The sequence below is a fragment of the Lathyrus oleraceus genome, chromosome 7 (assembly GCF_024323335.1).
Source record: "Lathyrus oleraceus cultivar Zhongwan6 chromosome 7, CAAS_Psat_ZW6_1.0, whole genome shotgun sequence".
Lineage (NCBI taxonomy): Eukaryota > Viridiplantae > Streptophyta > Magnoliopsida > Fabales > Fabaceae > Lathyrus > Lathyrus oleraceus.
Genome location: NC_066585.1, coordinates 117,649,934 through 117,674,091, shown reverse-complemented (window position 1 = coordinate 117,674,091; position 24,158 = coordinate 117,649,934). Strand labels below are relative to the sequence as shown.

Genomic DNA, 24,158 nt, shown 5'->3' with positions numbered 1-24,158 from the left:
CAGGAGCAAAATTGATTGTTTTAGCGTCAATCAAGTCCTGGACCTTATGATGGAAAGCCCTACAGTTCTCAATATGGTGCCCCGGTGCATCGGAGTGGAAATCACAACGAACGTTGGCATCATACCCAGGTGGTATATTTGTCAACGGAGCCATAGTACGCAATTCAACAAATCCCAATTTGAGCAGTTCGGGCAGCAATTCAGCGTAAGTCATTGGCAACGGGTCGAAACGGCGATCAGGCATCCTCTGTCTAGGCTGATATGGACGTTGTTGTTGTTGTTGTTGCTGTGGTGGTTGTTGAACTCTCTGTTGTTGCTGTTGTCGTGGTTGAGGTGCTGGAATGTTTACAGCAGCAACCTGGCGGTATTGACCTCTGTTCACACTTCTTCTATGTGGCACAGCATTAGTCTCACCCTCCCTCCTGCGAGGTGCCCCAGAAAATGGCTTCTTTGAAGATGAGGAACCAGCATCCTGAATCTTCCCAACTTTAATAAGGCTCTCTGTCCTTTCTCCACAAATTACAACATCTGAAAAACTACCGAACGGGCAGCTCCCCATCCGATCCATAAACACACCTTGTAATGTTCCGATAAACATATCGGTCAACTCCTTCTCCAGCATCGGAGGTTGCACCCTTGCAGCTAATTCCCGCCATCTCTGGGCATACTCTTTGAAACTTTCTCCAGATTTCTGACATAGGCTTTGCAACTGAGTCCGACTTGGAGCCATGTCCATATTATGTTTGTATTGCCTCAAAAAGGCTTCACCCAGATCTCTCCAACTTCTGATGGATTCTCTTTTCAATTCCATGTACCAATCCAAGGAAGCTCCAGACAAGCTATCCTGGAAGAAATACATCCACATCTTTTCATCGTCTGTATAGGCAGAGATTTTCCTGAAATAAGCCTGCACATGGGTGCGAGAACAAGAAGTACCGTTGTATTTGTCAAATGAGGGCGCTTTGAACTTGTAGGGAATTCTCAACCCTTCCACCAGACCCATATTCGTAACATCAAACCCCAAAGAGTTCTGACACTCCATGGCTCTGATCTTCTCAGGTAGGGCATCAACCTTCCTATCTCTCTCATCAATTCTTACAACCTCGTCGTCTTCACTGAGCAGTGTGAACATGTCTTCCTGCCTGTCAACCAGCGGAACAGGATGGCGAACGGGAGCACGGGTTGCTCTGGCATTAACAGTCTCTGCAGCAAGAGGCTGTCCATTAATCCGAATACCCCTCAATTCATCCCCCACGGCATAATCATTGACAAGAGCAGCAGCAGCAACATTATCATTCACAAGGATACCCACTGGCGAAGCACGACTAGGAGGTGGGAGCACAGCTTCCTGTCTCTGGGCTAAGGCACGCAGCTCCTCTTGCCCTTGAACGACCCCTTGCATCATGGTCATGAATTGGGCCATGTTAGCCCTCATCTCAGCCAACTCAGCTTGCACTTGGTCCATGTTCCTCTGTTGATTCAATCTGGTAGCGTAGCGGTGCGGACGTTGATCAGCAATCCTGCCTGACACAGGAACCAGAGTGAGAAGTCTCGATCAAGAACACCTGTAATGCAAAATGATATGTGTATGATGCTAATGATGCGTATGATGCACATGATATGATCATTTCTCAGGCATTCAAGGGCCTAATTCATCTTTCAAGGGATGGCAGCCCGCAACAATGAACAACACAGAAGCAGACTACATAGGATAATGAGCACGAGGTGAAACATCAACAACCTCATCTATAGACATGAGCAATAAGGATCATACAACAATATTTAGACAAAGATCCAGATGATCAGAGTACAACAATAAATCCCATCCAACAAGCCTGGAGGTGATTCTCAACATAAACAACAGATACAAGCTAGGAAAGATGTCCTCTCGGAATGAGCGTCTTCAGGTACTGACACTGGTATATCAACAGGTCACATTCTGAACATTCTGGCAAGGGAGTGAGCTTCTCCTTCAGTTGTCTTCTGAGCTCCACAACTTCTCCTCCAAGCTGGCTCTCTGATGCATGTCTCAAGTCTACCTCCTTCTTCAATTGGATATCTTTGTCTCTGAGTTGCTTTTCCAGGTCTCTTATCTTCTTCTGATAATTAGCTTTAGCTCTCTGTAACCTCAAGCACTCACGGTGTTCTCCATTCAACAAGGTGTCCATCTCCTCATAAGACCTCTTCTTGCTCTTCAATATAGCAACATCTTCACCCTGTATGCCTTTGAGTTGATGAGCCAAGTTCAACTTATCAGCTTTGGCTTTGTAAAGCTCCATCTGGGTATCCTGTTCCTTCCCCTTCAATCGACGATTCTCCATCAAGGCTTGCTTGTAGTGCTCAGCAGGCACACTCTCAGCAAGGATCAAAGGTGGTTGCACTTGCAATGACTCCATCCTATCATAGGGCAACAACAAAGTCTCAACTCTATTCTTGACCCAATCAATGTAATCAGGCATAGCAACAACAAACTTCTTCCCTAGAACAGCTCCATCCTTGACACCAATAGTCTTCCAAGCTCTTCCTACTTGCTCTAATCTAGCAGGGTCACTTCGCTTCTCAAAATACACACTTTCAACTATCTCAGCATCAAGTGGTCTTCTATTCATAACAAACCCCAACTGGCGAAGAGAAAGAACCAGGTTGTAATTGATGCAACCCTTAGTCCCTACAAGTGGCACATTACGAAACTCTCCACAACTCATGATGACACTACGCACATCCATCCGGTAAGATTGCCACCTGATATCATAAGAGGTAAGAGACATAATCCTCTGAGTCCACTTATGAGTGCTCTGAGCATCCACAAAAGGTCCACTGACTGGCAGGAGAGACAAGAACCATCTGAGCAATAATGGGAGACAACATCTGATAGCTCCACCCTTACCATGCCTGCTGTGTATAGCATAATAAGTGTCAGCCAACAAGGTAGGAACTGGGTTTCCTCCAAGGAAAATAGTGACAGCAGCATAGTCCACGAAGTTAGGCATACTCGGGAACAACACAATCCCATAGATCATGATAGCTAACTGGGCATGAAAAGCTTCCCAATTCCCCTTCTTTGCTTCCTCTCTAGCCATCCTCAATAGGAACTTCAAAGGCAAACCCACAACATCACCACTCGACTTTCAATTGTCACTCACTTCTTTGATACTTAGATGAAAAGCTCGGGCAACAACTCTGAAATCAACTTCCTTTGGAACATCCAAGAAAGGCACCTGATATCTGATCGGGATGTTCATCAGAATGGAGTACTCCTCAAGCGTGGGCGCCAACTGATAATCCTGGAAGGTGAAGCAACGGAGCTCTGGGTCATAGAACTGTAGAAGAGTCTGCAACAGCACTGGATCTACCACCATCTTCAATAGTGTCAACAAATCCCCATACTGATCAACAAACACCTTCTGATTACCGCCGGTCACAAAGTTGCTCAACTCTATCAGAGACGTCAAAGGCTCACGGTGAAAGCTGTAGGTGCAAGTCTTCCTCTTCAACTCTGGGACGGATGCCATCTCTCACAGTGAATAGACTCCTGAATCAACCTGAGAAATGATATGCATGAAGAGATTAGCTCTTTTCTTTTCTTTTCTTTTTTCATTTTTTTTTTGCATTATTTTTTTGAAAATAAACATGCTATGATGCAAATGATGCAGACACAACTGGCTGGCTGTGCATCTCGGAGCACAGGTTCAAAGCTTCGGCTTGGATTCGGAACCACAAATCCATCTGAGACCCAAAAGTCATCTGAGACCCAATCTATAGAACCAAGTCACCAACCGGAACCAAGAGTCACCAACCAGTCACCAACAAGTCATCAACGGTACCTGTAATAATGATCATTCCCTCCCCACTCATGGGTGTCATCTAGGCCAGGGTAAGGTCGAGAGAAACGCAGGATAAACAACCCTTTCATAGAATATCATCATGTACACACCCGATGTATGCACCAATAATACCCCATCAGGATCTGAACTGCTCGTGATATCAAGTTCCGCTAAGTGGCGCAATACCACCCGCTTCCCAAGAATCACTCTATTCCTAGGTGTCCTAGAGTTCACTCATAGCCTGGGTATTGGGCCTTTTACCTCATGTAACTCCCACCCCACAGAGAGACAAACAACCAGCCAACACAGATGAAAACATGATGAATGCAAACATAAATGCAAACATAAATGCAAACATAAATGCAAGCATAAACAAATAAATGCAATAAATGAAACAGCAAAAGCAACCAAACCCTATCCTAGAGAGCGCTAGGAGAGACTCGCTTAGGGAAGATGGACCAGCAAGAGGTCAACTTCTCTATTTCCCCAGCAGAGTCGCCAGCTGTCGCATTACGCGAAAAACCGGCGGGAAAACAAAACAACAGAGCCGCCACCGTGCGTTATTTATCCCAAAAGAGGGAAAGGAAACGCTCGAGACCACCGTAGAAATTTTTTTGTTCTCCACAAAAGCAGGTGTCTGAGGCAAGTGCGAAATAAACCACTTATACAGAAGAGGAATGCAACAGACAATAGTTCCACCATCTTTAGACTTCCTTAGATGCAAAGAGAAGTACATATCACCCAACAAAGTAGGCACATGATTCCCAATCAAGAAAACTCTAATGGCGTTAACATCAACAAAACCATCAATGTTAGGGAACAAAGCTAAACCATAGATGAGCATCACAAAGATAACTTCAAAAGCATCCACACTACCGGCTTGAGCAAAGGCAGTAGCTTCCTTGATGAGGAAATCAGAAGGTAACCCAAACAATCCTCCTTTCTTCACCCAATTAGACTCTATCTCAGACTTCTTCAAGTGAAGAGCTTCAGCTATAAGATGAGATATGGGAATATCTTCCAATCCACTAAAAGGCACTTTGCTAGAAACAGGTATCCCCAAGAGATGGGCATACTGTCGCATTACGCGAAAAACCAGCGGGAAAACGAAACAACAGAGCCGCCACCGTGCGTTATTTATCCCAAAAGAGGGAAAGGAAACGCTCGAAGTAAACCTGGAAAAGACATGGTCTCGCGCCCAGAGAAAGATGGGATCGGGAGTCGGTTATGCGAAGGGAAGGTATTAACACCCCTACGCATCCGTCGTACTCGACGGGATCCACACTCAGAAAGAATAGAAGAAAGGTTGCTAGAACTGCTCAAACACTACACACACGCTGGAAACAATTACAGATGAAAGACGGAAGAAGGTAACTCGGCAGGATATCGTATCCTGGGCCTACGTAGTTTGTCAGGCACAAACATCAGAGTCGACGTAGTTCGGGACAGGGGAAACGTGCTCGCTAGGATGTCGCATCCTATGCATACATATCTTCTCTGATCGGAGAAGAATCAGAGCACTCGTAGCTCGGCTAACGCACGCCAAACAAAACCCACACAGGAAACCGACTGCCAATCGCTGGACTTACGTCAGACTCCACACAAACAGGCAAACATGGAAACCGAATGCCAATCGCTGGACTTACATCAGACTCCGAACCAACAAACACACACACACAGGAAACCGACTGCCAATCGCTGGACTTATGTCAGGCTCCAACAAGCAAACAAGACACAGGAAACCAACTGCCAATCGCTGGACTTACGTCAGACTCCAACACACACAAAGGGTTGCAAAAGAAAAAGGGCGCCCGGAGAGATCTGCTCATCTCCTGCCTACGTACCTCATCTGGTATGAGGATCAGGGCGACGTAGTTCCCCTACGCAGGGAAAGAACTTCTAACCTAACCAGAGACTGGGAAGTGACAAACTAGAAGGGAGCCTGACTCGAGCCCAATAGTTATCATGTAATACACAATGGCCTTAGGTTAAGGTTTCTATCTAACTTGCACAGGGAGCAAGCTATCCTAAACAGCACAGTCAAACAAACACAAGCATAATAAACAATCACACACACTATATGCTAGCAATTGGGCTCATACAAGGCTAGGCTGTAAAAGCAAGCCAACTGGAATGGGGTGTGGTTAGCTCTTAACCCTAACATTGAGAGTTAGGGTGAAGCAGATGAAATAGGAAGTGAGGGTAAGACTAACATTCAAAATGATCATCAATTTGACATCATTTGGATTTAGAATGAGTGAGTTATGCATTTTTGAAGTGGTTAGCTCTTAACCCTAACATTCAAAATGATCATCAATTTGACATCATTTGGATTTAGAATGAGTGAGTTATGCATTTTTGAAGTTGAGGAAAATCACTTGTTCAATGGTATTGGTCCAAAATGACATATAATGTATCCTCATATCACATGCTCATAAAAGTTGATTTAGCTCTTACTACAAACATCAAAGTTGAAGTAGACATATTGAATTTGATTGTGGAGCTTGGAAATCTTTCGTATCATAAAAAAAATGAGCAAGTTATGGCCTTGGGAAGTTGCTTTCAAATTAGGGTTTAGACAAAATGACCTATAATGTTTCAACATAGAAAATAATTTTCCAAGCAAAATTAGCTATAGACCTAAACATGTAAGTTGTTTGGGATGTCATTTAGAGTAACATTTATCTTGGAATAATTTTCATATGATGCAAATTGTAAGAGATAGGGTGTAGGAAGACCCAGTTTTGATCAGATATATTCATTTGGCCAATCACCATCAACCAACTTGCTAACTTACAATTATCTTGACTTTTTAGGCTCATGGTAGATCATATATGCATAAGATGATAAATTTTGAAGTTTCCCTTGATAAATTTGACCAATTGGTGAAGAAGCTTGTTGAAGAAGTTACTCAAGATACCTAGATAAACTAGGGTTTCCAAGGCAAACCAACTCCAAACTCTTGAAGAAATCTTGATCAAAATAATAGGTAAAGATCATTGGGACTCCTATATGATGCTTAGAGCCATTGTGGATCATTCCTTGGTTGTGCTCTTAACAATGAGGGTCTTAAACCCTAGATATGAATTTGATAGACCAATAGTGATCATGCCCTACCTACAAAAGAGTTAGGCCAATGCAAAGACATATTTTTGGTATTTTAGTTAGTAAAAATGATAATATACAAGTATGGGACAATATCATGGTTCTTGGTGATCTCTCCCAAAACAAACCCAATGAAAGAGGGGTAAGGAGGATGACAAGGCATGATCCCAATGCTAATGCATATGATGAGATTGCATGAGGGGTCTTAGGGTCAAAATTGGGGTCTTACACAACTCTTAGAGTTTGGTAAAGCTTTAATGGCTTAAGAGCTATCATTTGGCATGGAATTTATCGAAAAGGCTCGACAACTTGAGTCTGACCTCAAACTCCTACGATCGAAGAGATCTTTGTGCGAGAAACGTTTGGAGCTTCTTAAAGTCAAGTATTTTCAGATCAAGGCTAACCTTCCTTTCATGTTTTTCCTTGTCTATTTTGCAATGTAAAGATAATTTTCTTTGTAATTAATATAGGTCCTTTGGGCTTCGAATTCAATATAACCATTTTGGTATTTTTACCATATTGGTTTTGTTTTACTTATATAATTATTCGTCTCTTATTTTTATCTCTTGTAGTACTGGTTTATATTTTTTCAAATATTTCCCATTCACTCTTAGAATCCTTTTATCTTCATTAAGCTCTTAGATTTCATAGGCACCATTAGAGAATACCTGCAAAATCTGAAAAGGGCCTTCCCACTTTGGGGACCATTTCCCCAAGGCTCTATCCTTTTGATCCATTGGAAGGATCACTTTCCAGACCAAGTCTTCAGGCGCAAAACTTTTGACTTTTACCCTCTTATTATAAGAGATTTCTATTCCATTATTTTGCCATTTTAACAACTCCAAGGCATTTAACCTTTCTTCATCTAAGTCAACCAATTCATCCAACATCATGCTCCAATATGATTCGGTTGGAAGTTCATGGTTCCTTTGAATCCTTATGGATGGTAGGTGAATTTCTACAGGTAGAACAACATCATGGCGAAAGGTTTGCCAAAAAGGGGTTGACTTAGTGGCCTCTTTGGGGGAGGTACAACATGCCCATAAAATCTGGTCCAGAGTTTTATGTCAATTCCTAGGCTTCTTCCCTACATGCTTTTTAATGAAACCAATGATCACTTTATTAGCAGCTTCGACTTGTCCATTGGCCTGAGCATAATAAGGCGTCGAAGTTAACAGTTTGAAGCTCATTTCTTTGGCAAATTTTTGCATTTTCTGACCAGTGAATACTGACCCTTGATCCGTTGTAATCGTTTATGGGATTCCAAATCTATAAATAATGTGCTTCTGGATAAACTCGATCACATCCTCTTGATTCACATTTGGCAAGGGTATAGCTTCAATCTACTTCGTAAAATAATCAACTCCCACCAATATATATCTTTGATTTTTAGATGATGAATGTCGAATTTCCCCAATCAAATCTAAAGCCCAACCTCTAAATGGCCAAGGCTTGATGATAGAATGTAATTCAGTTGCAAGGACGTGTTGTATGCCTGCATGTATCTAACATTCTTGGCATCCCTTTGTGAATTCAATACAATCTTTTAACATAGTAGGCCAATACATCCCTTTGCGAAATAAAAGCCATTTCATCTTATGACCAACTTGGTGTGCCCCACACGCTCCACTATGTACAGACGAAAGGGCTAAGTACGCCTCTAACTCACTGAGGCACTTAAGCAAAATTCCCTCAAGAGACTTTTTAAACAACTCTATACCCAAAAGAACATAACTCAATGCTCGATACCTTGTTTTTCGATCAGTAGACGTCGTTGGATTCTGCATATACACCACTATTGGCTTCCTCCAATCCTCATCTATCAAATTGTCTATTGCCAATATTTCAAAATTCCTTTCGTCAGCATATCGCAGCTTTGTCTTTTCTAAGTCTAGGAGCATTAATCTGGTTACCACGACCTTTCCTCTGACTTCAATGACTGTATGAAAATTTTCTTTTGAAACTTTATACCCGGATGCAATCTGAGCTAAATTGTTAGCCACTTGATTTTCTAGTTGAGGTATGTGTCGAATAGTAGCCATTTCAAATCTTTTTAGTAGTCGAATGACTATTATGAAGTACACAGTTAAATTCTCCTTAATACATCTATCTTCCTTTGTGATCTGCTTTATGACCAACTCTGAGTCACCCATTATTTTGACTTGAGTTTTCCCAAATTCCAACAATATTTCAAGTCCTGCTATGAGGGCTTCATATTCAGCCTCATTGTTTGAGCAGATACCTTGTACTTTGTACTTGAATCTTGTTAAAATGTTATTAGGAGAAATAATTACAACCCTTACGTCTGTACCATCTTCGTGACTAGACCCATCGAAGTACAACTTCTAAGGTTCCAATTCGAGATAGTTCAGTGCATTTGCATCTATGGAGTGGTCGACTATAAAATCTGCTACCACTTGTCCTTTAACAACTCTTAATGGCATGTATGTTAAAGAGTATTTAGTTAATGCTAATGCCCATTTCCCAATTCGAATTTGCAAAATTGGTTTGGATAACATATGTTTAATAACATCAAAATGAGATGAAGCATAAACATCAATAGGTTTTATATAATGCTTCAATTTTGTACAAGAGAAATACAAGCATAGACATAATTTTTCGACTATGCTATACCTAGTTTCTACATCATTTAAGACTCTACTGAGGTAGTGGATGGCTCTTTCGATACTATTATCATCCTCTTGAGCCAACATGCTCTCTAAAGTCTTGTCAGATGCAGATATATACAATCTCATACTTTTGTTTCTACAAGGTGGTGCCAAGATCGGTAGATGACTCAAGTATGCTTTAATCTTATCAAATGCTTCTTGTTGAGCTTGCCCCCCACTCGAACCCTTCCTTGTTGAGTCGAAGCAATGGTGAAACAGCTTGTGTCTTTCCACTGAGGTTTGAGATGAATATCCTTAGGAAATTGATCTTGCCTAGTAGTGACTGCAAACCTTTCTTTGTTGATGGCGCTTTTGCTTCCATGATGGCCTTGGTCTTATTCAGGTTTATTTCGATCCCCTTTTTGTGGACCACAAAGCCTAAGAAATCCCCTGCCTGCACACAAAAAGCGCATTTTAAAGGATTAATTTTTAGACCATGCTTTCTCATCCTCTCAAAAGATATTCGAAGATGGTCTATGTGACTCTTCCCTGAAACAGACTTAATGATAATATCATCTATATGTATTTGCATAAAAGTCTCTATAAAATCGTGGAAGATCGAATTCATCGTTCTTTGGTAGGTTGCCCCAGCATTTTTCAAACTAAAAGGCATCACCACCCATTCGTAGGTGCCTAAGGCTCTAGGGCATCGAAATGCTGTTTTCGAGACATCCTCTTCAGCAATAAATATTTGATTATACCCAGAATACCCATCAAGCATACTTAAATATTCATAGCCTGCAGCGGAATCGACTATCATTTTTGCTACTGGCATTGAATATTCATCTTTTGGGGTTGCAGTATTTAAATCTCTAAAATCAATGCAAACCCTTAAATTACCATTCTTTTTTACAACTTGCACAATATTAGCTAACCATTCGACATACCTGGTCGTGCAAATGAAATTGCAGCGAATGAGCCTTTCGACTTCTTCTTTAATCTTCAAAAGTATTGTTGGGGCAAATCGCCTTGGGTTCTGCTTCACAGGATTCTTTCCAGGCTTGATCGACAATTTCAATTCGACCAACTCTCTGCTCAAACCAGGCATTTCATCATAGTCCCATGCAAAACAGTCCTTAAACTCCCTCAGCAACTGGACCACTTCGACCTTGAGTTGAGGATGAATATTGGCACTAATGTAAGTTGGCCTTTTTATCACTCCCTCTCCCAAGTCTACTTCTTTGAGGGGATCCTGAGCCAGCATTTTAATGTTTGTTGCTAGCGGATACTTCTTAAAACCCAAAGGATCATCGTCATAGATCGCATCGAGCCTCTGGTCTTGCTCTTCATTCTGACCCTTATCAGGTGGCATTAGGTCAAAGTCCTTCCCAGGACCTATCGATTGAGAAACTTCACTAGCTTCAACATCCATGCTTTTGACTTCACCCTCTAAGGCTAGTTGTTGCTTGCTTTCGGCTATATAAGATGAAATCCTCTTTAGCGCTGTAAACTCAATCATCATTACTGAATTCACTTCCCCATCCCGTGGGTCGATTCCAAACACTCCCAAATATCCGAAGTCATCTTCGCCTACTATCTCTCAGTCTCAACGAAAACCATAGTGAGGGTGCAGTGACAGGGAACAATAAGCGTTGTCATCAGGGGTAAATGCAAACTCAGCCGAATCACAGGGAGCTATGATGGCCAAATGCTTGTCAAATTGGCGCCTGTCAACATGATTGATAGGGGTTTTAAAGTACCACTGATCCGCCTCTATGTTTTCGACGATGCCATCTGGGCGGAAAATTATTATCCTCTGGTGCATTGAAGATGGGACAACTCCGACCCCATGTATCCACTCCCTTCCAAGTAACATATTATAGTTAGCCTTTGTTTCCACAATCAAAAACATTGTGGATCTTGTGACTGTCCCTATAGTTAATTCGACTTGGATGACTCCCATAGTGGAACCCACTTTACCTTCATAATTAGTTAGCACCATATTATGAGGTTTGACATCAGTATCATACTTGCCAATTTTCCCCAGCATGCGATGAAGCATTAAATTCACAGTTGCTCCACAATCCACCAATATTTTATTAACAAGGACTTCCTCGACTTTTCCAGTGATGAAGAGGGGTTTAAGGTGGCTCCTCGTGGCTTCACTAGGCCTCTCGAAGAAGGCATTTTTCTCTTCAACATAGTCGTTATTCATCACATAGTAACGCACTGGCTTATGAGCAACCATTTCTCTCTCTGTGATGTTGTCGGTGTCTTCGACTTCAGTAATCCGATCTAATTCCCTTGGCATCATAAATACCACCCCGATTAGGATGTCTAGGGAGGCTTCCGACCCTGAGTCGAAGTTGTCAGTTAACATTTCATCTTCAACGGCCACTTGATTGTATCTTTCACTGGCCGTTTTGACTGGAGTATTGAGCTTTCTCTTGACGAAGCCTGTGTCTTCCCTTTTCTTCGCAACCACATTGGTACTCAACTCAGCTCGGTCTCTCTCACCAGCTTCTCTCTGGGATTTTCTCCTTCTTTGTTCTCTCCTCCATTGAGATCTAGTCATAGGTTTTTTTCCCTTATAGTTCTCAGACACATGTGAGGTCCTTTTGTCAACTCGAAATTCCTTGCGGTAAGCAAACAACGAACCTCTCTTGACCTCAAAGTTCTTCCATTTTCATTGACCACGTTTCCTGCCATCAGTTTGTTGGACCCACTTTCCATTTGACCCTTTGACACTAGGCTTGAAGGAATTGGGTTTGATATCTGGCCCTGCTTGCTTGGCTTCACCAAGTTTCACCATGGGCCATCTTGGATCAGGATATCTCCTGGGGTCAAAAGCGCTTCTTGGATTACCCACCTGATGATTTTGGACAGCTTTACGTCCATCTCGGTTATTTACTCTCCTAACCCCTTCAAGATTTTGAGCTACCTTCTTGTCGAATACAACACTGCATCGAGGGGACATCATGACTTCCGACTTCTTTTTATGACACCTTCAAAGGAAGTCAGACAACATTTCTTCCTCTTGAGGAAAGGAGATTTTGTTATACTCCTCCTGTCGACATTCATCGTCGACCTCCATAGAGGTCTCTTGAGATACCTCGACCATATTGACCTCCATATGGATATCTTCAGTGATATCTAACCTTTGGAATTGTATTTAAAGGCCCTCAGTGGCCTTGTCCATTTGGACGAAACCATCAGCGGTTTCTTTGGTGATCATCATTAGCTTTGAACTCTCAGCGTCCTCAGCATTGGAGGTATCAACATTTTTGTTGGTGATATCCCCTGCAGCCTTTTAAGAGAAATCATCAAGAGGCATTTTCTCAAAGTATTCATGAACCTTCGCCATAACAGGTCCATTCACAAAGTCCTCAGTGACTTCAGTCATGTTGAAATCTTCAGCGACTTCAATAAGGTTCACTTCTTCTGGTTCAGTATAATGGGTCTTAGCTACTTGTAGAGGATCGGAGTCGATCTTCATCTGGCTTCGTGTTTTGTCTCCGAACTTGAGTCTTCCTTCCTGGATGGCATTTTGCACAAGATCCCTGAAAAGAAAACATCGAGACGTTTTACGACCCAGAAAACCATGGTATTTATAAAAACCCTTTTTCTTTCTTTGCTCTAAAGGGGGTACTTTAGCACCCGGAGGTACTATCATTTGACCATCTTTGACTAACAAGTCAAAACTTTCGTCATATTTTGTAACATCTAACGTATAAGTTTTCTTAGGAAGTTTGTCACTTTTTTCTGGTTCAACATGATTTTTCCCATTCGAAGGTGCTAAAACTTTGCATGCATATGGTGGCCCTTGCTTCAATTCAACAAGGTCAATCTCATTATCGTCGAAGTCTGAAAGTCCATGATAGGAACCTTCATCATCATTCCTGAAATCGACATAGGCTACCCTTTTACCTTTATTTACCCTAGCATTTTCTTCCTTCAAACGTTCCAATTGTCGAACCCTATCAGCCAATTGGGTCATATCCCTCAGGTATTGAGTATCTAATTTCTTCCTAATCGAATAGTCGAGGCCCCCAACAGCCATTTCGACTAGTTCATGCTCTGGTATTTGTGTAAAACACCTAGCTTTGAGCAACCGAACCCTATTTAGATAGTCATCAATTGGCTCAGTGAACTTTCGCTTGATACTAGCCAATTCTTTCAAACTTATCTTCGTTTTTCCCATGTAAAACTGCTCATAGGACATTCTCTCTAGTTGGTTCCAAGTGCGGATCAAACTTTTGGGCAAGGTGGTGAACCATGTGAAAGCATTCTTTGTGAGAGAACTTGGAATTTTTTTTATCCTAAGGCTCTCATTGTTTGACATATCTCCAACCTCAATTAAATATCTAGCCACGTGCTCGACAGTGGATTCAATGGTATCTTCTAACAAATTTATAATCTAATATATATTCACATTTCAGTTCATTTGGAGTCCATATCTAAACTTGGATCATGACCATGAAACCGACGAACAAGACGCAATCGTTTGGACTGCATGCACACCGATCATAAGATTCACCACTATGGAGATGCACCATAGTGATCAGGTTAAATTGCAGTTCGGTATGCTTCAACACATCCTAGAAGCCCCGACAAACCTCAGAGAATGACATCTGCGAAAAGTTAACGGCCAATGGAACTTTAACCCTTGGCGAAGCTTCGCTAGTTCTGAGTGTCGAAAATGGAAGCACCGACAAGACCATGTCTTAACTGATGTTGTGATTCCAACCAAACAAAAACTAAGTCGTATACGGCTTGGTACATATCAGTTGGATTTGAGTTCCTCACCGAGGATATGTACCTATACTACCCACTCCAGGTAACTTACACACAAGAAGGTTCAACATCTAACCCCCAACAACATTGTCAGACCGGTTACTCACAACCCATTGTCCATCAAAATTTACGATCCACAAACGCACAAACCTACGATCCTAACATGCCAAACACCCAACCACAATACCAAGAGCATGCCCCGTACGACCACCAAAAGTAGATCATAATCAAGACACCCAACATCGCTATGCACCCAACACATTACCCTACCATAGCCGCCTTAGCCAAAACACCCAACGATCATTTAACAACAATTGTCCCTCCTCCTACTATAGCCAAGAAGCCCAAACATCACAAAACCAAAACATGCAACAACCATATGGCTACCATACACCACAACAATCATTTCAACCTTTCCTCGATGCATCATTCACACGAATGTCGCCCTTCAATCGTCCTGGTCACCCTCCAATAACTCAAACATAGCTCAACTACTCTGGCATGGGTCACAAACTCAGCTATGGCGGTAGCACATCATTGCATACACAAGACTACGCAGATTTGTCTGAATATCTTAGGCAATCTCCTGCAGGTGGTGGTAATGTTCATGGTCCCTCAGATACTCAAACACCTAGGGTGAATCATCAACATGGGTTAGGGTCATGCATTCAGGTAGCTAGGGGATTTGTGACCAGAGGTCGGTTATGTCATCCCAGTCAATGACATTAGTCTTTTTGTGTAAACGCATATTAATATTAATATCAATTAGTCTGGTTTCGATTTTTATCTAAAATGTACATTATTTTTAAAAATAAATTATGAAACACACATAAGTGTCAGACCAATTGACGCCTCCTTTGTAAATTAACACACAAACGCCACTTGGATTGACAGTACTAGGTGCACTAGCCAATCCAATTGGAGCCACCTCTCTAAGTTAAAGAGCATGCGCCAATTCATCTGGCGTCACCTCTTCAAAGTGGGGTACTTTGAGAAATAATCTGAAAAGTGAGTTATTTTGGGATTTTTTTTTAAATTTGGGTTATTTGGGTAAAAAAATTCTTTTTTTCAAATACTTTGTTAACTATAATTAATAAGATTATTCTAATAAATGATACTAAATTTAATTTTAAAATCAACACATCTAATTATTATTTTAAAAACCGTACGTAACTTAATATGACATTTTTATAAAACGAAAAAGTACTTCAAAAATCCACTAATAGATTATGTACTACTTTAATAACTAATACTCCACTAATAGATTATGTACTACTTTAATAACTATTTTATAATTGTTTATGAGAAAATTCATATTATGTACTAATATTAAGCTAATCAATTTTTTTAATTAAATATCTTTCAAATTGATCTGGACTAAAAAATTTCCCAAACAAAATCTTTGCAAATTAAATCTAAAATAAATCTTTTGATAAAAATTTAAGCAATCATGTAATATTCTAAGTAATGTGTGTTAGTGACAACTAGAGACAATGTGTCTCACAACAAGTCAAGACACATCTTGTCAACTAAGTTGTTTGTAAAAATTAGTCAATCACTTGTAATAATAAACTCCCCATTTAATTACTTTTTAGGCATAGTAATATTGCAAATATTTAGGCATATTTGCAAAACAAATCATACAGAACACAACAAATAAACAAAAACAAAAATATTCATCAATCAACATAAATTAGAATCATGTGTGTGCTAATTTCTCTCCCTATTTTTCCTCCAAAGATCCAGGGGAAAGAGAATCCATAGCCAAATTTGCGGTCGTAAGTCTCCTTCCTATACAAACCAAATAGTATCATATTATTATACCTCGACTTAACTTACTCATCCCATTTTTTTATCCTTTTTCATTCATGCGGAATCACATTAAGCCCGTTATCCGTACTCGCATGGTGAACAAACTTGTTAGTGATTATGATCCTTATTTTGTCAACATTTAGCAATTCGATATTTTAACACTGACAGCGAACATTAATTTTTTAGAAGTTTCACTACTGTTGGGCTAAATAACCGGGTGAGGGTTACCTAACTTAGTAATTAGATTCTCTTTCAAATTTCGAATCAAAATGTCGCCAGATGATATGGAGAAAACAACGTTCATCACACCATGGGGCACTTTTTGCTATAAGGTGATGCCATTCGGTCTCAAGAACGCCGGTGCCACATATCAGAGAGCTATGGTGACTTTGTTTCATGATATGATTCATCATGAAATCGAATGCTATGTTGATGACATGATAGCAAAGTCCCAAACAGAAGAGGGGCATCTGGTAGACCTGGCCAAGTTGTTTGACCGGTTGAGACAATTCAGACTGAGGTTGAATCCGAATAAGTGCACTTTTGGAGTGCGGTCTGGTAAGTTGCTGGGGTTTATTGTGAGCGAAAGAGGAATCGAGGTTGATCCTGCTAAAGTAAAAGCAATACAAGAAATGCCTGAACCGAGAACGGAGAAGGAGGTTCGTGGTTTCTTAGGTAGATTGAACTACATTTCACGATTCATATCTCATCTAACAGCCACGTGTGAACCCATATTCAAGTTGTTGAGAAAAGATCAAACGGTCAGGTGGAATAATGATTGCCAAGCAGCATTTGAAAAGATAAAAGAATATTTGCAGGAGCCTCCGATTCTAATGCCTCATGTGGAGGGACGACCGTTAATTCTGTACTTGACAATCCTCGAGGGGTCTATGGGGTGTGTACTGGGGCAGCATGACGAGTTTGGTCGAAAAGAGCATGCAATTTACTACCTTAGCAAAACGTTTACCGACTGTGAAACAAGATATTCACTGCTCGAGAAAACTTGTTGTGCTTTGGTATGGGCTGCTCGCCGACTAAGACAGTATATGCTGGTTCATACCACTTTGTTGATTTCCAAGATGGATCTGATCAAGTATATATTTGAGAAGCCAGCATTGACCGGACGGGTTGCGAGATGGCAGATGATTTTGACTGAATACGATATCTAATACACTTCTCAGAAAGCAATTAAGGGGAGTGTATTGTCTGATTACCTCGCCCAACAACCCATTGAGGATTATCAACCGATGAAGTTTGAGTTCCCTGATGAGGACATCATGTTTCTCAAATCGAAAGATTGTGAGGAACCAATCCCGGAGGAGGGGCCTGACCCTGAATCCGAATGGATTCTGATGTTTGATGGGGCCGTTAACGTGAATGGTAATGGAGTTGGTGCTGTTTTGGTTACGCCGAAGGGATCCCACATTCCTTTTGCTGCCCGGCTAACGTTTGAATGCACCAATAATGTGGCTGAATACGAAGCTTGTATCTTGGGGATCGAAGAGGCGATTGATTTGCGGATTAAAAACCTTGTTATCTATGGAGATTCAGCTTTGGTCGTGAACCAGGTTAACGGGAAATGGTATACGCATCAATCTCATTTAATTCCGTACCGGGATTATACGAGGAGGTTGTTGACGTTTTTCACCAAGGTGGAATTACACCATGTGCCGAGAGAAGAGAATCCTTTGGCAGATGCTTTGGCTACTCTGGCCGCCTTGATTAAGGTGCAGTGGTGGAATCAGTTCCCTAGTGTTGAGGTGGGACGACTGGATAGACCGGCTTATGTGTTTGCTGTTGAGGCAGCGCCTGATGATGAAAAGCCGTGGTATTATGACATCAAGCGCTATCTGGAAACCCAAGAGTATCCCGAGGGAGCGTCTAAGAAGGACCGAAAGACTCTGAGGAGGTTGGCCATGCTGTTCTATCTGAACAAAGATGGGGTTCTGTACAAGCGGAATTTTGATTGGGTTTTGCTTAGGTGCGTCGATGACAAAGAAGCAAGCCAATTGATGAAAGAGGTGCACGAGGGGTCGTTTGGTACCCATGCCAGTGGGAATGTGATGGTGAAAAAGTTATTAAGGGCCGGATATTATTGGATGACGATGGAGGCTCAGTGTTTCAACTTCGTGCAAAAATGTCATAAATGCCAGATTTATGCTGATAAGGTGCACGTACCTCCAAACCCGTTGAGTTTGATGTCATCTCCGTGGACGTTTGCTATGTGGGCCATTGATATGATTGGGAAGATTGAGCCTACGGCTTCGAATGGGCACCGATTCATATTAGTGGCTATCGATTACTTCACCAAGTGGGTGGAAGCGGCATCTTATGCAAATGTGACAAAACAGGTTGTTGCCAGGTTCCTGAAGAGAGACATCATTTGCAGATATGGGGTTCCCGAAAGAATCATTACTGATAATGGTTCTAATCTCAATAATAAGATGATGGCAGAGCTATGCCGGGAGTTCAAAATCGAGCATCACAATTCTTCTCCTTATCGTCCGAAGATGAATGGGGCGGTCGAGGCGGCTAATAAGAATATCAAGAAGATTGTGCAGAAAATGGTTGTGACCTATAAGGATTGGCACGAGATGTTGTCGTTTGCATTGCATGGGTATCGAACCTCGGTGCGTACATCTACTGGGGCAACGCCTTTCTCGCTTGTATATGGGATGGAAGTCGTGCTACCAGTTGAGGTCCAGATCCCATCATTGAGAGTCCTGATGGATGTGAAATTGAAAGAGGCTGAATAGGTAAGGAGTCGGTATGAAGAGTTGAGCCTGATTGAGGAAAAGAGGCTGGCGGCCATTTGTCATGGGCTGTTGTACCAACAGCGGATGAAGGGTGCTTTTGACCGAAAGGTACGACCTCGTGTGTACCATGTGGGAGACATGGTGTTGAAAATGATCCTTCCTCCTCAGAACGATCGTCGGGGAAAGTGGACACCCAATTATGAGGGTCCTTTCGTGGTCAAGAAGGTCTTCTCTGGCGGAGCCTTGTTGTTGACGACCATGAAAGGTGAGGATTTTCCATCCCCTGTGAATGTGGACACAGTTAAAAAATACTTCGTATAAGAGACCCGCTGGACGAAAAGAATAAAATAGTCCAGGCAAAAAATGGGCATCCCGGCGAACCAGGAAAAAATGAAAAAAGGTTCGGGCAAAAATTAGGGATAAAAAGGAAAAAACTGTACACCCGGCAAGTCGAAAACCCCACAAGGGCGGCTTGGGCAAAAAAGGGTATCCCGGTGGACTGAAAACCCGAAAGGGCGGTCCAGGCAAAAGAGGGAATGAAATGAACAACTGCGTCTAGCATGATCGTTTGTGTTTTGGTTAAGACACATGGATAATCCCCGGCAGAGATCGGTCAGAAGCGTCTTGTTCAGAAGGCAGAAAGCACGGAGAGTCTTGAGGACATATGGGGTGTAACCGAGTTGGAACTCGATGAGATCACGGATTCACATTGCCATCAGGATAGATTTTCCTTTTGTGTGCAATTACCTCTTTTCAGGGATTGCTTCCTGTGTATTGCTCAGTTACGAGCCACCCTTTTCAATCAATAAAATGCGTATTCAGTCAAATAATTTTGTTTTTGTTTTCATTACCGCTTTGATTGAAAAAACATCCGTTTATTTTGACAAATAATCTTTGCATTTTAAGACATACGGGTCCCTTCCAATGCATGTTTATAAGATTGAAAACCTGAAATCTTATTCGGAAGGTAGAGTGACCTGAGTGTTGAAATTTTGGCACGCCTGGGGCACGTTTTTATCTAACGATCTCTTTTGCAAGTGCTGTTAGATATTTTCACTCACTTGCAGGTTGTGACGTGAAGCGTTGTTGACAAAAGATTCCTTCGAGTCCAATCAGGGACAGGGAGTTGAAGAATGGTGTAAAGACGGCGAAAGAATGGCGACGATCCTTGAGGGTTAATCAAGAAGACTCTTCAAAGTCTGAAGACTGGAGAGTTGGCTCGAATCTGAGGAGATTGATTGTCTCGGAGTGGAGAGAAGTCGAGAATACAAGGTGATGAATTAAGAAGACTCTTCAAAGTATATAAAATGGAAAGTTGATACTTTGGTCAGATGGTGAATACTGGTGTTCGATGAGTCGACAGGTGTTCCGTGTCAAATATTCCGTATCTCCCCAGCAGGTTCGAGGTCGGTATTTCTTCGGCAGCCAGGCCTGAAGGTTGTTGTTTCCCCTAGCAGGGTTGAGATTGTTATTTCCCCAGCAGGTCTGAAGATTGCTGTTTCCCCAGCGAAGTCCCAAGCGGATCGGGTTCAGTGGAGGTCATCCCCAGTGAGGATTATCCTTTCCCCAGCAGCAGTGCTATTCCTAAGCAGGATTGGAGATTGGAGCGATATCGAGTTGCTCGAGCTCCCCAGTGGAGTCCCATGAGGGGGATACTTCTTATGCATTCATCATTTAGAGAAGCATAGCATATTGCATACCTAATTGCGTAGCATTTCCATGGTTATGGAGCATTACACTGTAGAAATCATGCATCAGCATTGCAAGCATAAGCTAGTCTCAAGCCGTGGTTACCGTTTGAGAATTGGTTTCGCCGGATGGTGAAGATGTTATTCTGAGGAGTTTAGCATCGTGACGTTGGATCAGCAGTATCCCCCAGTAGCGCGATATTGGAGGAAGAGTTTCCGTCGAGCGGAGATGGAAATGAAGATCAGAGAATAATGGAGAAAAGGAAGTGCTGGGCATTCTCTGGAGAACGGGGTTCAAATGGAGAAAGGGAAGTGCTGGGCATTTTCTGGAGAACGGGGTTCAAATGGAGAAAGGGAAGTACGGGGCATTTTCTAGAGAACGGGGTTCAACTGGAGAGTGGAGTTGAAGATTGTATCCGGGATGAGGTCCTCAGGATTGTCTTCTGATCATGTGTCACCTTAGACTTTGGCTGAGGCCAACAGAAGTTGTTATGGGTGTCTTCTGAGGAAGAAATGCACATGTTACCTTCCTTTCGTGAAGGTGTACCCTCTGGTTTGTCGTCGTCAGAGTGGTGTTTGGTGTTATTTCCGGCGTTGCCAACGGAATTAGCATGGGAAAATGGAGAACGGGGTTCAAATGGAGAAAAGGAGACACAGGGTGTTTTCTGGAGAACGGGGTCCAAATGGAGAAAAGGAGACACGGGATGTTTTCTGGAGAACGGGGCTCATTGTTTGGCAGCAAGAGTGACGAAGTTGTCGGGGTTCAAATGCGGTGATCGAGGATCACTCGCGCGGAAAATTCTGGGGTTCAAGAAAAGAAGAAAAAAATCAAAGAAGTTTTGGGGTTCAAGAAAAGCAAAAAAAATAATAATTCCCAGCGGAGTGCAAATTGTTCGTCTGTTCTTGGTATTCAACCATTTTTCACTCTGATCATCTGAAAGCCGAGGTTGTTCATATCGACAGGTTCACAGTGGATTGAATAGGGGCAGCTGTAACACCTCAAAATTTACCCTCCTCTCTTTGGGACTAGTTTGACATATTGCATTTCATTTTAGGGCATTAGGCATTTCATTTTTGCATATCATATGGAAATAAGAAAGTCATCCTCCAAAGTCTTTTCAGAAGGTGAGAAGTTACATGATTCAAGCCTGAGGGTTTCTATGAACTGATGATCAACCATCTGAGGGTTTGCACTTCAATTAGGGTTTCCTGATCCTTCAAAGGTATTGAGCATCATCTTGTTTGCAAGGATATATTACCATCATCATGGTTATGTCATCATCCAGGGCTTCATTGTGCATTCTCAAGTTCCTTTGGATTAGGGTTTTGACCTCTGGTCAACCCTAATCAATGACTTTCTTCCAGCCAGGGTTTCTCAAGGAGATGAAGTATTTTATTGAGATGGAGATCACGTGATCATTATGAGGAGCTTGCAGTAGCTAGGGGTTCATTTTTGAGCAATTTCCTCAAGTGGTAGAGGCTCAAGCTGATTAGGGCATGTCAAGGTCATCTGAGGACCACATAAAATCAACTGTGCAAGAGCTGAGGACTATGAGGTGGGGAGATGCATTTAAACACCTCAATCATGTTCAAAAGAAGTTCATTTGTCATTCTAAACATCTATCTTGAAGAATTTGAAGTCATGGCAAGAGTTTCCAAAAATGGAAAGTGACCTGTAATTGAAAGTTTCTAAAAATGGCAAGTTTTTGGTCCACATTCAACTTGACTTTGCAACATCAAAGAAGCTTCAAATTGATTTTTGGTGAACATGAAAGTTGAGGATATTTCTCTCCCCTTTTCAAAAAGTCCAAGATCATAGTCATCTGATAATTGGTTGAGAAGTTATGGCCAAATGATCACAAAGTGTATATGGAAGTTCAACATGGCATAACTTTTGATTCAAAACTCCAAATTAGTCCACTCTTCTTGCAAAATGCTCCTTGTGACCAATACTTGCCAAATCAACCATTGCATTGCATGAAATAAGTTCATATGATCATGTGTTCATACATGTGCTGTTTGGAGGGAAAATCCATAATTTGAATTTGGTTGATTATACAAGCAATTTAACCATTCCATGTTGATTTTTGGATGTTTTTAAGTGAGATTTAAGCCATTGCATGCACTGTTCACGTGCACATGCACATGTCCATGCATAACCCCATTTGCATATTTTTGCACTTTGCTTCACATTTCATTAATCCTAATTAACCATTGTCTAATTTTGATTACAACATCATTAGTGAATCATATAAAAGCCTAATCATAACTGTTTTTGCTCAGAAGAACAATTTCAGATCTAGAATTCACATTTCCCTCCATTTTTCTCTCTCTCTTCAAAACTCAAAATTTCTTCACACAAACCTTGATTTTCTTTGCACATTCATGATCATGGAAGAGTTCTGAGCAAGATTCAACGTGTGGTTTGTAGAATTGAGCGAGATTTGAGCTGGTTCATGAACGTTCATACATTGATGGAAGATTGAAATTGAACAAGATCTAGTGGATTTCAAGTGCTTCTTTATACACAAAGCTTCAAGATACAAGTACTGGAGCAGATCTGGAGAATTTGAGCACCTGAGGACGCGTATATAGATCACTCCAGGTTCAAGTAAGTGAAATTCGACTCTCTCTTTTCTCCAATTTCTTGCCATGAACATGAAGATCTTGATTCACTGGCGTATGTATGTTTTTGAATTTAATTCTTGAGCGCGCATTGAACCGTCCACACCTGAGTTCGAAACCTGGCGCAAGTATTTTGTAATCTCCAATTTGTTTTCTCAGTTAACCTTCAGGGCGTGGGTTCAGTACTTGGATGTGCACTTTCTGATTTCATCAAATTTTATTTTCCACATTATTTCCTTTTTTTCATATTATTTCCTTAACTTCAAAAAATCATAAAAATTAGTTGATTAATCCAAATTGATCCAATTTTTTTCGACATGCTTGTGTTGATGTCTATTATTTTTTGATGTTATTTGCATGAATTGTCTGGTTCTGGATTTTTAATGGTGATTTGTTGATTGAACATGATGCCATATTGATATGTTGCATTCATTTGTTTGTAAAATGCTCATGGTTTATCCAATGGATATGAAATTTGACATGCTTAATCCTAACATGTGATGTGATATTTTGACATTGGTTTGAGTATTTTATCATTTGATATCACTGTTTTGGACACATGAACATATGTTGTGACAATTTGTGTCACATATTTGATGTTGCATTTGTGCATTTTCATTTACATATCATTTGAGCTCTTCTGGATCTAATTTTTGGTATGATGCTTGTTCATAACATGATAAACCTCTATAAACAATTTCATGATCATTGGATGCTTTTCTGTTTTGATTTGGATTTTCTATCTTTGATGTCCAACTTTGATCACATTGCTTGCCTTTACTTTACCTTGATCATTTGATGGCTTTGCTTTATGATTTGGTTTTGGTCCTTTTGAGGACTCTTTCTTGTTTGTTTGAAGGTGCTTCATGTGAAATATTGACTTCTGTTTTAGTTATTTGACTTGCCTTTGACCATAGTCTTTGTACTAGTGGTTTGTACTCACCA

The 24,158-nt window shown here is 41.3% G+C and overlaps 2 protein-coding genes across 2 annotated transcripts; both read right to left on the bottom strand.

Moving 5' to 3' along the window:
• Positions 1-8,434: 8,434 nt before the first annotated feature.
• On the bottom strand, positions 8,435-11,060 carry LOC127102342 (uncharacterized). Its single transcript, XM_051039720.1, has 2 exons — positions 10,215-11,060; positions 8,435-9,274 (listed from the first exon to the last, which is right to left on the bottom strand). The coding sequence occupies exons 1-2, from the start codon at positions 11,058-11,060 to the stop codon at positions 8,435-8,437; spliced, it is 1,686 nt and encodes a 561-aa protein (XP_050895677.1).
• A 1,788-nt stretch (positions 11,061-12,848) lies between these two features.
• On the bottom strand, positions 12,849-13,739 carry LOC127102341 (uncharacterized). Its single transcript, XM_051039719.1, has one exon. The coding sequence runs from the start codon at positions 13,737-13,739 to the stop codon at positions 12,849-12,851; it is 891 nt and encodes a 296-aa protein (XP_050895676.1).
• Positions 13,740-24,158: the final 10,419 nt, after the last annotated feature.

Coding starts and splice junctions, on each gene's coding strand:
- LOC127102342 (XM_051039720.1), bottom strand. CDS start 11,060: ATGATGATTGAGTTTACAGCGCTAAAGAGGATTTCATCTTATATAGCC. Junction 9,275..10,214: donor TAGGCACCTACGAATGGGTG/GTGATGCCTTTT, acceptor TTGGAACCTTAG/AAGTTGTACTTCGATGGGTC.
- LOC127102341 (XM_051039719.1), bottom strand. CDS start 13,739: ATGGGAAAAACGAAGATAAGTTTGAAAGAATTGGCTAGTATCAAGCGA.